The sequence below is a fragment of the Neodiprion fabricii genome, chromosome 2, assembly GCF_021155785.1.
Source record: "Neodiprion fabricii isolate iyNeoFabr1 chromosome 2, iyNeoFabr1.1, whole genome shotgun sequence".
Taxonomy (NCBI): Eukaryota; Metazoa; Arthropoda; class Insecta; order Hymenoptera; family Diprionidae; genus Neodiprion; species Neodiprion fabricii.
Genome location: NC_060240.1, coordinates 21,705,243 through 21,722,303, shown reverse-complemented (window position 1 = coordinate 21,722,303; position 17,061 = coordinate 21,705,243). Strand labels below are relative to the sequence as shown.

The window sequence follows — 17,061 nt, the reverse complement described above, 5'->3', positions numbered from 1 at the left end:
TCTTCGTTGAACCTGCTGGTATGTCATTTGAAATATCGAATACTTCCAGCTGTATAACCCTATCAGGGTAAATGTATCCTTGTGATTTCAATCTTAAATCGTTCGCACTGAAACATAAATCTATGCATGAATATTTCTCTAGCGCAACGGAGGATCGATAGGGGAAGAAATAATGGAGAACTCGGACGTTGGTGAACACGAAGATGGCGACGTGAAGGCTGAGAGGCAAAGAGTATTCAATTTGATGGCCGCTTCCGTTCAAGAACCACCAGTTGTGATGGTCCAGGTAAGTGAGTCACGAGCAATAACCAAGCAAGACCATGCCAAGTTAAAGAGAGACGGATTCGCACTTTTAATTTTCTGATACTGAGTTCCAAGATTAAAATTGCGAAATTAGTTTGCGTTAGTTGACTATAATCGTTGGTCAACGGTTATACCTTAATCACCACAGTATAGCTGACCGTTTCGCACCAAATTCATGAGACATCGACTGGAAAAATTTACTAGTGCTTATTACTTTCTTGTACTCCATTATCAGAACTTGCGCAAGGAGTATCGAAATCGAGAAATTACGCCGTGTAGCTGCTGCACGAAACGGGACGACGAACCCGCGCCGAAGCGAAAAGTCGCTGTGCGAAATCTTTCGCTTGCCGTCGAACCGGGCGAGGTATTTGGTCTCTTGGGACACAACGGCGCTGGAAAAACTACCACGATGAAGATCATAATTGCCGAGGAGGCTGCGACTCGGGGGCGAGTCCAAATTGGAGGTAATAACATAACGTCCCAAATAACCGAGGCCTTTCGACAAATGGGCTACTGCCCGCAGCACGACGCTCAGTGGAAGAACATTACTGTTAGAGAACATCTCGAGTGTTACGCTGCCATACGAGGTGTACCCCCGAGTGAAATTGGCAGGTGAGAAACTTTATCAATATTTTTTTAAACAACCAAAGTTTCACCAAGTTTCAGTAATGAGAATGAAACACTATAAGAATTTAGTCACAAATCAAATGAATAGAACGAAAAGACCCGTTGCAGATAATTAGGTAACACCGTCGACGATCAAATTAAAATTTCCGTAATGTTGATAGTAATTTTCTATCCTGACTCATGAGTTATAGCGTTATGTTTCGGCGAAACTGCAGGTATCGAGATTGACGTAATTCTGAACGACATTGTTTCGAGTTTATTAAAATATCTCATATAAATGCCATGCCACATTACATGAATAATGATTAACGGAGCTGTTCACTCATTATCTGATACACGGTATAACGTTATATGTCGACGTTAGACGATTAGACTTTGTTTCTTTAACTCCGAACTTTTTTTACAGTTTCATTTGTAATTGCTAGTCAAATCAATCTCTCAAAGAGGTATATTGCATCACGAGCTGGAAGGTGCTTCATTGTTTTGGAATGCTACTTCCCGAAGTATATGCAAGAATCGGTATCTGAACGTGTTACTGTCGCACTGCCACTCGTGTATACAAATCAGTTAGGCTGCAAACGGCTTTTTTATTTTCCATGTTGCTACATGACAAGTTGACATGTTTGTGCCATACAATCTTTCGAGTTAATAATAATTGAATGATAGTTTAAAGAAATATAAAAAAATTGGTATGACGCCTACTGTAAACCGAATCAAAGTTGTGGGTCCAATCCAATCGATATAGTTGCTAGGCCCCCTCGTGCAGGCGTTTGGCATGAACATATTGTGAATGAATACAAGTCGAAAACATGCTAAGACATGCAAGAACCATTAAAGAAATACTTAAACGTTACTTACAGTAATCAACTTTACATCTTGCTTGAAAATTAATTTTTTACTGAATCGATATTCAAGATGGACGATTTTACTCCATAACGATTTTACTCTGTGCTAGGTCGTTTTATTTGTTAGATAGGCAGTGAGATTTGAATGTGTCCATGAATTAGACAATTGGTAGTAAAGATGGCTAAAATTTTTCGGCCATATGAATCTACTTACTAGAATTTATGTTCTCCAGTTATATTTTTACTTTCAATTCCATCACTTTGCCGTGGAAGCTTGAGAGAAACTCAAGTACGTTATCAATAAAATTAGAAACGTATTACTATGTTCGAGAATAATACACCAATTCAGTAAATTTCTTTAATGTGTTATTTCGTACAAAGGCCTCATATGGAATTGTTTGACATAAAACTAGTACTGCAATAGCTAGGACTCTTGGTACAGCACTCGCTCGACACGCACCGCCCATGCACATCTCCCACTATGTATTTTACAATTCCCCATAATGCGTTTGGGAGCTCCCATAAATTACGTAACGCACTCTAGGGGGGAAAAGAGTCAAGGGATTCATTAGGCTTTGGTATATGGGGGGGGGGGGGGGGGACTTGATATCGTCGTTGCGTAACGATATTTTTTCGTTGAACAATAAATTTCATCTCTTATTAATAATTAGCTTTAAATTTTTTCGAAAAAGGGGGTCATTAATGGAAAATGTTACATCACATTGTGGTAAGGGAAGAGACGCTTTGTTAAAAATTGTTATACAGAGGAGGGAGGGGTACAAAAATCCAAATTTTTCTCGTTACGTAATTTGTAGAAGCTCCCTTTCGATGGAACGACCCGGTATGTCCTTACATTTCTATGCAGTATTTTCTGTAATCAGCATGGCTGATTTCGGATATTCAGTGAAGTTAGATTCGGTTCGATCGAGGGGTCGCATCATTTAAATACCTTCGAAAAAAGTTTTTCAGGGAATTTTTTTATTTTTCAACCCACGTGGTGTTCATAGCTGATTATTTTTTTTTTCATAAGGTCCGTTACGGAACCCACAGTTCAGAACCAATTTCTAATAGCAGTATTCCGGATGATCATGTTTATCATCAGACACATCATCGAGTGATTGATTTCCGCGCGACGCTTGAGGCCCGTCGAAAAACAATGCAGTCCAAACCTTAAATAATTTACACTTCCGTTATCTCCGATAGGATCGTCGACCTGTACTTGTCAGGTCTTCAAATTCACGAGCACGCTGATAAACAATCGCAAGAGTGCTCAGGGGGTACCAGAAGGAAATTGAGCTTCGCCATGGCAATGGTTGGAGGTCCGAAAGTCGTGCTTATGGACGAGCCCAGCACCGGGATGGATCCCCGCTCGAAGAGGTTTCTCTGGGACACAATCCTCGCCAGCTTCCAGGTAGGTAGATGAGTGAAGTTCGCTACGTTAACTGTCCAAAGGTACACGAAGCGTACAACAGGATATGTGGGTTTCGGTTGCACAGGGGGGCAGGGGGGCGATCCTCACCACCCACTCGATGGAGGAGGCCGACGCCCTGTGCTCCAGAGTGGGTATCATGGTCAAGGGCGAGCTGAGGTGCATAGGCTCCACCCAGCACCTCAAGAATCTGTACGGAGCCGGGTACACCCTGGAAATGAAATTGTTGGGGGGCGATTGCACCCCAACGACACCATCCGGGGACCGGATATCTGGACTGAAGGAATTTGTCGCAGGTCTTTTCCCAGACGCCACTCTCGAGGAAAGTTTTGCCGACAGGCTGGTGTTTGGTGTTCCGCAGCATGCGGTGCAGTCGCTGGCTGAATGCTTCACGCAGCTTGAAAAGGGTGAGGAAATGCAAGAACGAAACTTAAGAAATTACGGTTAATAATAGGACTCAATTAATTATAAGCGGTCGGGAGAAGAATGTAGAAAGAACAGAAAATGGCAAAGTGAAGATATGGAATTTTCAAGAACGCGAAAGTATGTTTCACATAATTTCGAAACGTAGAAAATCAATGTATACTTATAAAAACCTAAATATATAAACTTCTACGTATAGAATAAACCAAAACACGTAGAATTGTCGTAATTCTGATGATTATATATTTTGTTTTTCTATAATTTAACTTTCTGGGTTTTGACTTGTCGACATTTCAAATTTGTACAATTTGAAACTCCCTAAAGTAGATTTTTGGATTTAAACATTTTTTATTACTGCGATCTTTCTCTCTTCTGATCTTTCTGCACTTTCACCCTCGCCCTCAATTAAGAGATGTGAAGTCAGAAATAGTACCGATATCGTGACTGGCTTCTGCGATTACTCATCTCAGTGAAACTTCTCGAAGTAAATTAAAATTATTACGACTCAGAGGGTGAAAATATTGAACACACGAAAAAAATTACCTTCAAAGTAATATTCACAATTAATGTAAAATTCACAAATATTCACGCTTCATTATCGAGAAAATATTTTAAATAATGTTCGTGTAAAGTTATGAGTTAATCGAACTAATAATTTTTACGCTGGACCAAAAATCCTAGTTCGACTAAAAAAAAAAAAAAAAGGAACCCTACCATTATCTCAAGAAATTGGAGCGCCTAGGTTTGAAATCCGATGACTTGATGAAAAGAATGCGAAATATTCCAGTGAAACTGTATGAAAAAGAATACGTACTGCATTTAAGCAGCCTTTATTGTTTCATGAAATTTGGAATCAAAGTAGACGGCTATAATATCAAAAACTGTAGTTTTAGCTTAATTTTTGCCCATAACTCATCTTAAACACGTTACAATTCGTCTAGTATGCATGTTTCAAATAACAACTACTTTAACATGTTGGAAGAATGGAAGTAATTCTCAGATAATCTTTGAGATTTCTTGATACGTGCGTCCATATTGAGGAAATTAAAATACATGGAAATTTATAACAACTATTGCAGACCAAGGAGCGATTTCGTTCTGGTTACTGTATCTATTATCTATTATCCAGCAGCCGGTCTTACTTGTTTTGTGGCTAATCAGTATAACAGAAAAGCCAATCCAAAAATGGTAGCTTCTTCAAAGTTCACTCGTCAATTTAGGTACTGTACTTTACAACTGCGCTGGTAGCCGAAAAATTGTCGGGATAGTTGACTATAACCATATGGTATCTGATGTGATACCCTCGATGGAAATTCCTTTAAAAAATTTGTTAAAAATGCATAAACTTGAATTATCAATCACAGGGCTTGACTGATTGCACATGTATTAGCTGGCCTAATTTTTTAGAAAACTAGCATTTCTTGTATCAGTTTTCTGTCTCTAGAAACCCTCTAAATTCAGAATTACTCAATTTAATTAACGACTTGAGTTCTGGTTGAATTTCAGCAAAAATGGAATTGGACATCGAAGAATACAGCTTCAGCCAGACGACCCTCGAGCAAGTGTTTCTTAAATTTTCTCACTATGACGAAGTGAACGGGGGCGAATAATGATGCGAGTGAAACATTAATATTTTGAGTGAAAATAATCAAAGGGAACTGATCGAGTCGCCGACGACGTATATAGTGACACAATAACGTCGATCTAGATTGACAAGAAAATTAAACGAAAAGAGCCCGGGACCATAGAGGGTGAATAGTGTTCGAAAATGTATAAAATGAGCAAATAATAATAATAATTTATCTGTACAGATAATAATAGCAGTCATAATGATAGTACCGTTAACTATTATTATTACTGTTATTATTGATTGTTATTAGGGAGAATTATCTAGTTTATCAATATTATTATATATACAGATCCGTACGTCGGTAGTAACATTGCACTGTCACAAAACTAGTACTACTCGTACTATTAAATACTTAGATGATAGATGAACAAATTATTTTACGTAAATTATGAAACCGAAACATATTGAAGTCGTTTATGTTCGTTGGAAATTGTAACGATCGTCGTCATTTACATGTGTATTTTTTATTTTATTTTTTTTTTCTATATATAAACGGTAAATGTTGTAAATTTTACTTATAGAAAAAAAAAACAAAGCAACAACAGAAACAACTAACAGTTATACCGTAGTACGATTATGTAAATAGCTACAAAACACATATACAGTTACATACAGTGTTATCAAAGTAAAAACAGAAGTTTCACTTGAGTTCACTCATAAAACTTTGGACTAACGAGTATAACTGTAAACTCTGAAGCTTCGACTGTAACTGACATTTTGACCGTGGTAAGTGAAAATGTTATATAGTATGTACGACTGACGAAAGTAGCAGAAATTCTTCTTCTAGTTTATATAAACATACAAAAGCTTAGTAGTTAAGCTACTCTATTGCATCCTGAATGTACACGCTAATTTTACTGTGTAACTTTTAATCGTTTTGTTTTATTTCTGCGTATTGCACAGGAATTATTCACCATTGATGGCATGTTTACTTAGAATACCGGGGATATTATACTAGTTATTGTTTTATTTTTGTCTCAAAAAGTTTTTATCTTATTATTATCATCACAACGAAGGTTAGAATATTGTATTATTACAAGCATTCCATAGTATAATGACCGCACGTCGACAAAATTTTTGATTCATCATTAGCGACTTACGTTGAAAATAATAATTCATCGCCGGTGATGTTGATAGATGTAATTCACTTTATGGCTTTTAGTAAGGATTTAGAGCGATAATGTTAGAATCGATGCATGAAATAATCTGAGGGGTGTCATAGTCCTGTTTTTGTGTGCGTGCGCGTATGTTGTTGGTGACAGGCGATTGGGTTACGTATACATACAAATATTTATAGACGTACTCTTATACATATTATATGTATAACGTTGCGATGATTGAATCACCGCTCGATTTGTAGATATAACAATGCTTTTTATATTCTATAAATTGTAACACGTAATTTATAACCTTTAAACGGTCGATTGCGAATTTTTTTCTGATGTTTGGGAAACATAATTCAGTGAAGCCCAGATTAGAAAAGAAATCATATTTTTCAGTGACATATCTTGATGTTACAAATTATTGGAAGCTGTATTTCGCACTGGCCGCGACTGGGTTAAAATGTTCATTTTTGATGAAATTTTGAACGAAATGAATTATTTAATATCTTAAATTACTATAAAAACTCTTGAGATGCTATAAAGCTTTATGTTATATGTATTGCAAATACAGGTTAACTTCAATTATACAAATTATGCCGTAGGCATTGTTATCGAATAGGCATATTTTATTTCAATTTTTATTGAAAAATGTTTAGAATTAAATTAAGAAGAAGTGAATTTGTTATTTCTGCCTAATTAGAGATGTTAAAAGAATGTCCCATTATTATTGTATAATGTATCGTCTGCCTCAGAAATAAGGCGACGTTTTGTCAAAGTGATAAGTTGAAGTTAGGTAATCGTGTAGTAAAATGATAATGATGCGAGAACGTTAATTCCGGGAAAAAGAATTTCACGGCGGAACTGCTGACAGAAGTGCACATACAAGAGTGACGGAGATTTTCTGGACGAAATTTTTCATAATGGAATCAATTGAAAATTGTCAAATAGACAAGTTTTGTAAATATAATACTCTATGCAAAAATCGGACATATATAGATTTTTAGGGATTATATACATATACAGGTGTAAGTCTCTTCAATGAATGACGTAACGTTAGTCAATTATGGAATTATTAAACTGCAAAAAATTTCATGATATTATACATATATATGAGGTATTCCATGCCAACTGAGGGGACATTTTCCCTGACCCCCGTCAATTTGCTTCATTATTTTTTATATGATTCTACAACCTGAAAAAAGCACTAACCATTTTTTTTAGATTTTTCGTCCCAACCATTCTTTTTAAAAAAATGTTACAAACCGTTTTATGGTCCTAAAAAAAACGCCATTTTTTATATTTTTACAAAAATTAACATAATTTCTAGGTCCTAAAACAAAGATTTTGAGCCATAGTTCAGAGTGGAGAATTGATTTTATGTATTTTTTAAATATTTTTTTGGAGGAATAATTTTTCTTATTTTGTACGTATACAAAACATATGTTATGTTTGTAACATTTTTTAAAAAAGAATGGTTGGGACGAAAAATCTGAAAAAAAAAAATGGTAAGTGCTTTTTTTAGGTTGTAGAATCATATAAAAAATAATGAAGCAAATTAGTGGGGGTCAGGGAAAATGTCCTCTCAGTTGGCATGGAATACCTCATATGTATACATGTAATACATATAAAATTTTTTAAGCAGTCATTACCGAAACAGCGGGGAACATAGCAATCGCGTAAGGTATTTAAAATTTGAATTCTAGTAGCATTTTATGCTCGAAAAAAAAAATCAATTTTCTTTTTTTTATTACATGTTTGTAATTTAGATGAATTTAACTGCAATTCAATTAAAGTATACCAGGGTTTTAATGCTTTCGTTATTGTAGGTTGGTTTTTATACTTATTTTATATCATGCAACGAATAAATATATCGATGTTTTCCTGTGTTTTTGTGTTTCATCTTGCTATAATTTGCGTCGGCAGAACGATATAGAACAGGCAATTGTAAAATTACATAAATTACACTTATTAGAAATAGGTGTCGTGAAATTGATATACGATAATATATTACTTTCATTTCTGTAACAATAATAAACTGAATATAATAAATGATTTTATCAATGCTTTTTCAGTAGTAAAAGTTAGTAAAAATATTCCTAAATGATGATGCCCCCAATCATGGGTCACTTCACGCACGTCATATGCCACTTATACAATATGATACATGAGAAGTGAGTCTAATCGGAGACGAGTTTAAAACATCCACGGAGCCTGTTTATTACATCCCCGCGTTAACATAACTAGATCATACATTTTCACCAACAGAAATGATAAAATCAATATAGACGCATACAAGAAGATGAGGATACAAGGGTCCGGTATGTATGTACATCATATGCAACAACAATCAATCAACAAGAGGTAAAACTCTAGGCGGCGTTGGTTTTAATTAGACAGCAACCGGCCGCGGCGAGGCGCTTTCAGTTCCCAGGTAAAACTCCCGGGTAGCCTGTTCGCAGCGGAAGCCGGACACGTGACGTTGAGCCGCATATACAGTTCCGGTCGGTAATTACGGGCGCTCAATTGTTCTAGATGATCCAACCTCAGCGCCGCTCTGACGGCCAGCGGCGCAAGTTCCGGAGAGCAGCGTAACTCTACGCCGACGACAAGGTCGAAGCAGGGCGGGGGGTCCTCGTGTTCCTCAGGGGTGTCCGGGTCCTCGGGGTTCTCGGGGTCCTCCCAGTCGCCGGTCGGTGCCGCCTTGAACTTGCTCTCGAAGGCGTACTTGTTCATGTTCCCGTAGTAGAAGAACTGCCCACCGTATTCGCCGTACCCTGAGTAAGTCGAGGCAGGCGGGGCACGCGGCGAAGGCAACGCGGGGGAGCGGAGCAGCCGCTCCCTATCATAGTGGGACTTCTCGAAGAGGTGCTCGTTCACGCTACCGACAAGCCGGCGCAGCCTGAGATACATGAACCGCTGTTCGTCGCGCCAGCTGTTCTCCTCGGGAGCCGGTGGCACCTCCAGACAGGTGAACCAGGCACGCCGCATCACGTAACGCAGCCGCATACTGACGGCCCCGTTATTACCCCTGCCCCCGCCGCGCTCCAAGGCGACGCGGAAGGCCAACACGTGGCGACCCTCCGCCAGGCAGTCCAGCACATCGACCGCCTTGCAGCCTGAGACCAGCGCCGACTTGTTCACCCGCCGTTCCGAGACCTTCTCGAAGTAGTTCATGAACCGCTTGCACAGCACGACGAAACGCGCGACACCGCCATCTGGGCAGTGGCTTGTTCCACCCAGTGCGGGGGGCCGCTTCCTCGCGAGCCGCAGCAGACGGTTGAGCTCGTCGAGGAGGGAGCCCGCGTAGAAGCAGAGCTGGGGGGGATTCCCACGCCGCGGCGGATGTGTATAGCGCCACGTGACCGCACGCAGCATCCGGTATTGGGCCCGCAAGAGCTCCAAAGCGTTGAAAGCGCGGCTGCACGCAAGGAGTTCCGTCTCTGTCGAGACGCGCGGCATGCTGGCTTCGACGAAGCTCATCGTACCCTCGAGGCGAATGCCGGCCGCGAGGAAACCCGCGTTCAGAACCGAGATGGAGACCGTTGAACAGCGCCGCGAGACCAGCCTAACCGAGTAGGCGACGTCGCAAAAGGGTAGTAGGCGCAAAATCATCTCGAGAACTTCCGGCGGCAGCGTGTCCAGCGTTTGTGTTGCCGACAAATTCGAGGGACGGTGACGATGATGGCTTACCGACGAAGATACGCGCGCTCGCTTCGCTCCACTCATCCTGTTTCGCGCTATGTGAGTTTCTTCCCAGATCCGAATCCTCGTTGCGGTGCTTGGTCCTTCGCTTTGTAACCCTCCGATTTGTGTCTCTTTCAGAACGCCAAATCGCGCGTTGATCCAATGTCCAAAAGATGTTGGCACCCTGACGTCACCGGTGCGCCATTGTAACACAAGTCTTACAACAAATAGTAACTCCGCCCATCGCGAGAGAATTATTTTTTTCCCAGATAAAAATTTAATAAAAGATAAAATGTCTGGTATATCCGACAACGAAACAAAAGCGTCACTTTGATGTGAAACGAGTTGCTGCAAGTATTTAGCGCCCTTCGCATGTTTAACCCTTTAGCATAATATTGGTTCTGATATCGGATGGGAAAGGATTCAATAATTCTAGGCTGCAAGCATTACGAAAAAGGTCATCAAGTGCCGAAATCAACTTACAATAAAAGGACACGGAAAACCTATCGCCAATCTGTGTCGCGAAATCAGGAAACGATGCCAAGCATTAACGATCTCACAATTAGCAGTTATATCGCCGTAGAGTTGGGCCTAGCTGTTCCGTGCAATCATGTCGAATTATTTTTCCACGAGCTACATACTTGGCGGGTACATTCCTTTCTTTCAACTGTCCCCTCCTAGGATGCCCTTCTTTCCTCAGAAAAAAAAGCTTTAAAACAATTTACTGAGGGACAAATTTTAGTCAGCTTAATGCAAAATTTATTTTATTCATCTGCGTTTTGTTTTCATCAGTTCCATTTCTTCATTCAAACTGTTATTTATTTAACATGTTTGGTTCTTTCAAAACTATATATTGTGTTGAAATACGAAAAGTGGGCGATTTTCGATATGTGAGAAGTTTGCATCGCAAGTCGCAAAGATGAGTGCTGCAATCGAACGAGTACTAATGTGAATACAGCATAACCCACGAACCCACCCACACACTGTGAAAAATTTCAAAGTTTAATTTATCCGTGTAGGTAGTGCAACACCTTGTCACGTCGTCTGGGAAGAAGCAATTTCATAATTTTTTGGATAGGTAAATTCACATAGTACGTGCAGGGATAAGTCGAGATTATTCTTGTTGAAGGATAACAATACCTGCAAGGTGAATAAAATTGATTTCTCGTTAGAGTAGGCACATATGCTTACCCAAGGGTACGTAAGTTTATCATTTTTTGGGTAGGTAAGGTCACACAATACAATGAGACACTTTTTGTATGAATAAGTTATATGTTATCGTGCCATTTTAGGGATATTCTGGAATTTGTTTCATAAATTCATATTGTGCATACTATTGGATAAATTTGATATTTTCCTTTCAATAAACGAGAAAACTGTAACAACTCAATCTCAATAAACATAACATAGCCCGTGAACGTCGAATCTAACCTTAGAATACCGCGGGGATAATGACTTGTTAGATTGACACTGTCGGGACATGGGTTATGTTATATTTATTGAGATTCAGTTTGTTTCACGCTCGGCTGACTATGGCGCTGTAGGTTTCTCTGTATTGCCAACATAACTGTCTAGTGTAAAAAATTAGCCATCTCAGATTCATTGCCCCCAAGTGTACATATATACCGAGCCTGAACTTGAAAACAAGCCATCTCGGCAGACACACTCTTACGGTTGGCCCGAAAAGACCGAGTTTTCCTCCTTGTTACATAATATACTATTGCATACTTGTTTCAGAAAAAGTAATTTTTGTAACAGATGTGCACACGTACAGATGATTTTCGCAGGTGAAATTCTCGGTTACTAAAATTTAGTTGAAGGAATTATACCCTACCAGATCTAGCTGTCATTTTGATCGACGTGAAATAACATTTGATACCCAATGAGCTCCAAAAACCAATACACAGTAGGGTGGTCCTTATTTGGGGTGTTGACGAATTCCGATAAGTGCGCCCCCTAGACACGTTTGAAATAAATTAAAAAAAATGTGTGCGAAAACGGAGCGCTGTAGTCCAATTAGAAGACGTGCCTGTAAGCTCGTTTTGTTTTTCATTTGAATAACATGGGATTTTCAGACTACTTCAGTCATTATGTTTTTGAGTTGTCCCCATGAACGCAAAAAATTCTTTTTTCACATAAATCTGTTGTTCATGGATCTCGGAATATCGTAAAATCTTTTCCGATCCAGAAAAACAGACGGCGATCAAAACATTTTAATTTTAATTATTACTTTTTAAAAAAGTATAAAGTATAAACGATGTGTTTTTAAATACACTAATTGAAATACATATTTTTTCCCACATGTACAATTATTTTTTTTTACAAACTTATGACGTAAATAAGACTGCCTTTCAATTGGTGAAATACTGTCAAGCACCAAGCGGCTAAAAAGAGGTATTCTCACGTTGATCAATTTGCCGTCGTGTATAATATCAGGGGGATGGGGGGCGTAAAGGTTGTGATAACGACTTGTGGAAAAATATACGCGTAGTTGTACCCATGAACAACAGATTTATGTGAAAAAAGAATTTTTTGCGTTCATGGGGACAACTCAAAAACATAATGACTGAAGTAGTCTCAAAATCCCATGTTATTCAAATGAAAAACAAAACGAGCTTACAGGCACGTCTTCTAATTGGACTACAGCGCTCCGTTTTCGCACACATTTCTTTTAATTTATTTCAAACGTGTCTAGGGGGCGCACTTATCGGAATTCGTCAACACCCCAAATAAGGACCACCCTAATACACAGTGAAGTTCAAATTACAAATAAGTCTAACAGTAGCCGTTTCAATTTTGAGCATCAGTTGCGGTTTGATGAATATCGCAGAAGACAATGTTTCGATAATGCGAATCTCCAATTTGCGAACGTCATTCTTACGTCAAATACTTACCCGAAGAATACCCAAGCATTTTCGATTATTATGCTACTGGAAAAGATTGAAATTATTTATTTTATATTTATTTCAATTCGCTATTCTTTCTTTTCTTGCGTTACTTCTCGGTTAGATGAGAACACGCGGGTTGAAGTGATTGGCAAAAATAATGTAATGTACGATGATATACACACATTAATAGCTACATACAGATGCTAATGTGCACATGTCAATAAGTCACACACACAAATCTAAAATGTGCCGCTCGCGACGAATTTCAGATATGTAATCATTTTTGTGTTCATTAATCGTGACAACTAAACAACGACTAGTTTGACCAATTATGGTGTCTCACAATTTTTGCACAAAATTTTATACATCAAGTTGAACTGTTTTGCTGTCGGTAAGCTGCCTTTTCCAGTGTCAAAAACAACCGCAAATCATTAACACTTTTGCCCACAAACTGTACGTTATATTTACTAAACGTTCTATTTAATGCTTCAAACAATCCATTTACATAAAGGATGGAAATAAAGGTCTTCAAATTGTTGTTGTCAACTGAGGTCTCAGAGCTAACATTATTTTGTTGTAGAATTTTGTTATATCTACCAGTAATGGTTTTATGTTACAAAATAGGTGGATAATCGTTTTTGATTAAAACTACTCTTATTGTTTTCAAGTTCTTTAGGTGGTAACAATCATTTGACAACGTTATACCTCTGTCAACTAAGTTGATAATTGTGCCTATTTTGTAAGATTACGGATGGTGTGAATGAAAATTGAGGTATCTTTGTGACCAGGTGGGCTTCTGGTACCAATCGGTTTCAGTAACAGAGGAGTTATTAATAAATGTAACATCCAAAAAGTTTATTCTATTATTCACCTCTGGTTCCACCGTGAATTGTAATTTCGGGTGGACTCCATTAAAGACTTGCAACAGTTGATTAATCGCTACTTTAGGCACTGCAGTTAGAATATCGTCCACATACCTATATCAAATTTCGTGCGTTATTTTATGATATTATCTATTTCTTTTGTTCGCGTATTTTACGTTCCATGCCACATCCCCCTCTGAAATGTGTGTGCATAGATAGTTTCATCTCATCACGATGAACTTAACTGAACTAACGAAATGGAACGGAACGTAACGAAACGGAACTAGAACGGTATGGCTGTAGTGAAGTGGGATTTTCAAAAAGTAGCGATGGCGCGATTGTGAAATGACAGTAGTCATGAGTGCCGTTTTGTTTCACTTGTGACATAAAAATGCCGGTGTTGCGAGATAATTATTTAATGTTCAATTTGCTTTTTGCTGGGTATTTGTACATAAGCATGAAAAGAAAAACGAACTGTGAGTTCTGTCAGGGTTCGTAATATTTTTAAAAAAAGAATCCGGCACGAAGTAGAACACGAACTTCTTTAAGAACTACGTATGGGCCATCTCTACATGTTTTTTACATGCACCAGAATGAATCGTGAAAAGTAATTTGAATACGCGACTAGTCGTAGTGATAGTTATACTAAGATTGTAATATTCTACAGGTCAAATGGATAGCAAACCTTAATAATATAGAAATACCGGACAATGTAGCTGATGTTTTAAAAATGGGACCAAAATATGGTATCCTCTTTGAGCCTAAAGGTATTCCAACCAATAAACTCATATCTCACTTTGAATCCAAAATTTCTTTTGTTTCTCAAGAAGTCCAAAATCAGGGAAGACTTGAATTTACCAATAGATTAATAAAGTTCAAAAACACTCCCTCTTTTAAAAAAGTACTAAACATTGATATTCTTGATAAGATCAAAGAAACCAAAGCCTTCCTACATATGGGCTCCCCGCTTTCTCCGGTCTTGTTTAATTTGGTCATGGATGATTTAGAACAACATTGTTTAAACAAACGTGAACGTTGATGACATTATCATAGCTGTTCCATCCAATAAAATAGAATCAATTCTGGATGTCTTGAACCAATTCCATCTTTGTTTACAATTCACATCTGAAATGGAATATAATGGTCAAATCAGTTTTTGGATGTACTAATTATCACAGAAAATCATCTAATCAAAACTGATTGGTTCCATAAAGTCAGCTAGTCACAGAGGTACCTAAATTTTCATTCTCACCATCCTAGATGATACAAGATTGGAACGATCAATTGACAGAGCGATTAGATTACCCATAGTAGTGAATTTCATAACACTTGTCCTTGATCCATCATGTACTACGTAAGAACGATTACCCTCCCCTCCTTCTCAATAAACTCTATTGTGTCTATTGTGTCTGCTTGTGATTATGATAACATTAACGAAACAATCGTCGTAACTAATAATCTAAAAAAGTTTGTCTCTATCCCTTATGTTGCGAGTCTATTCGAGTCACTAAATAGAATCTTTTCAAAATTTAATATTCAATTTGTCGGTAAAAACGTACATGACTTACCTTCCTTATTCGATTCAGGTAAAGATTTGCTACCCTTGGATAAACGTTCTTGCGTCGTTTACAAAATTCCACGTAAACAATGTAATATATTACACATAGGACAAACTAGCAGGCAGTTGCATACTAGAATCAAGGAACACAAACAAAATATTTTTGAGCATGAGGATAATCATACAGCTCTAACGAGACATTTCATTGAATTTGATTGTACTTTTAATTATGATCAAGCTAGTATTTTAGATGTTGAGCCTTTTTATTACAAACGCCAGCTATTAGTAATGTGTAACATTGGTGCACATCCGAATGCTGTCAACCTTAGACAGGATATCGAACATCTCAGTGCAATTTATACTCCGGTGATATATAGACCTTAACTGTCCTTAACTATTACCAACTGAGCTTGCTTTTTACCTTATCCTATATCTTATTTTCGTATCTATTTAACTCTTTGCGTCACTGCCTTTGCTTCTTATTGAGACAGAAGCAACTCACTACCTTGCATTTGTTTAATAATTCAACAAGATTATTGACAATTTATACAGAATTATGTTTTATTTTGAATTGATTCTACTCGACGCGGCCTGGGTCAAGACAATTTTATTATATTATGCTGGGCGCCAGTTAATTATCAAAATTAACGAAACCAAAATAACGGCTCAGCTCAGTTGGCTGACAAATAACAATAAATAGTCTCAATTATAAACTCTATTCGCAACAGTTAAATCACAAAATATACTATGTACGAGATTTGACGCAAGAATCAAACTACAGAACTAAGTACCATGTACGGGGGTTGACACAAGAGTCAAACTACAAAACTATGTACCATGTACGGGGGTTGACACAAGAGTCAAACTGCAAAACTATGTACCATGTACGGTGGATGACACAAGAGTCAAACTACAAAACTATGTACCATGTACGGGGATTGACACAAGAGTCGTTGTGCCGGCTCCTGCCGCACGTGGCTTGGGTCGATAATTTGCTCGACAATTTGACGCCTGCGCGCTAGCCTGAATTTAAATGTCTGTACCCTATTCGTCTCGAGTTAATACGGCGTAAGGGCGCGTAATATTTCAATGATTTTAAGTGACTCGGAAGCTATTTGAATTATGGATAACCTTATAATTAGGGATTTCGACTCTGACGTTGAGTTGGATACGATTATCCTATGTTCCTGTTACATTATTATCTTGATGATTTCGCTCTCTTCCCGTTTACACGTTGGAAGATCCAATTGTGGAAATCGATCTGTGTTTCTAATAAACTAGCTTTAAAACGGTCGGTCGCTAAAGCTCGCTCGGGGTCGGATGACTATAATAGTGTACCTGGTTTTTGTGGTCGTCCACTCGCTACGCTCTATTACTCGTTGTCAGTGTTTTACCAAATGATACGAGATTTACCAGATACCTCACGCCCTCACTGCTTGACGATTGTTCAATGGGTATTAAATGATAATCAATACATTATCATAACATGCGTACAAATACACAATTCAAGATGTGCTTATGCGCTCACTACGATAATTAACTCAGTTCTTTTCATTTCCACTTCAACACATAATCATTAACTCAGTTGAGTACGCTGCTATAAGGTTGGCATGCCTAGTACAGCTGATTTTTGTGCTCGTTTGGATAAAGCCTTACTGTCAGTAGCTTAACTTACATTAGTAGAATGTTAAAACATAACTCACCATCT

The 17,061-nt window shown here is 38.2% G+C and overlaps 1 protein-coding gene across 5 annotated transcripts in view; it reads left to right on the top strand.

Moving 5' to 3' along the window:
- The window catches only part of LOC124175157 (cholesterol transporter ABCA5-like), a 48,677-nt gene extending 40,251 nt beyond the window's left edge, over window positions 1–8,426 (top strand). For 3 of the 5 annotated variants that reach the window (XM_046555110.1, XM_046555109.1, XM_046555111.1), the window contains 5 exons: window positions 143–286; window positions 539–915; window positions 2,979–3,186; window positions 3,257–3,611; window positions 5,134–8,426. In XM_046555110.1, coding sequence (XP_046411066.1) covers window positions 143–286; window positions 539–915; window positions 2,979–3,186; window positions 3,257–3,611; window positions 5,134–5,237 — 1,188 coding nt within the window. In that variant the 3' untranslated portion in view covers window positions 5,238–8,426. The remainder of the gene's footprint in view (window positions 1–142; window positions 287–538; window positions 916–2,978; window positions 3,187–3,256; window positions 3,612–5,133) is intronic. The other 2 variants (XM_046555112.1, XM_046555114.1) reach the window with 2 other exon arrangements.
- The last annotated feature ends 8,635 nt before the right edge of the window (window positions 8,427–17,061 follow it).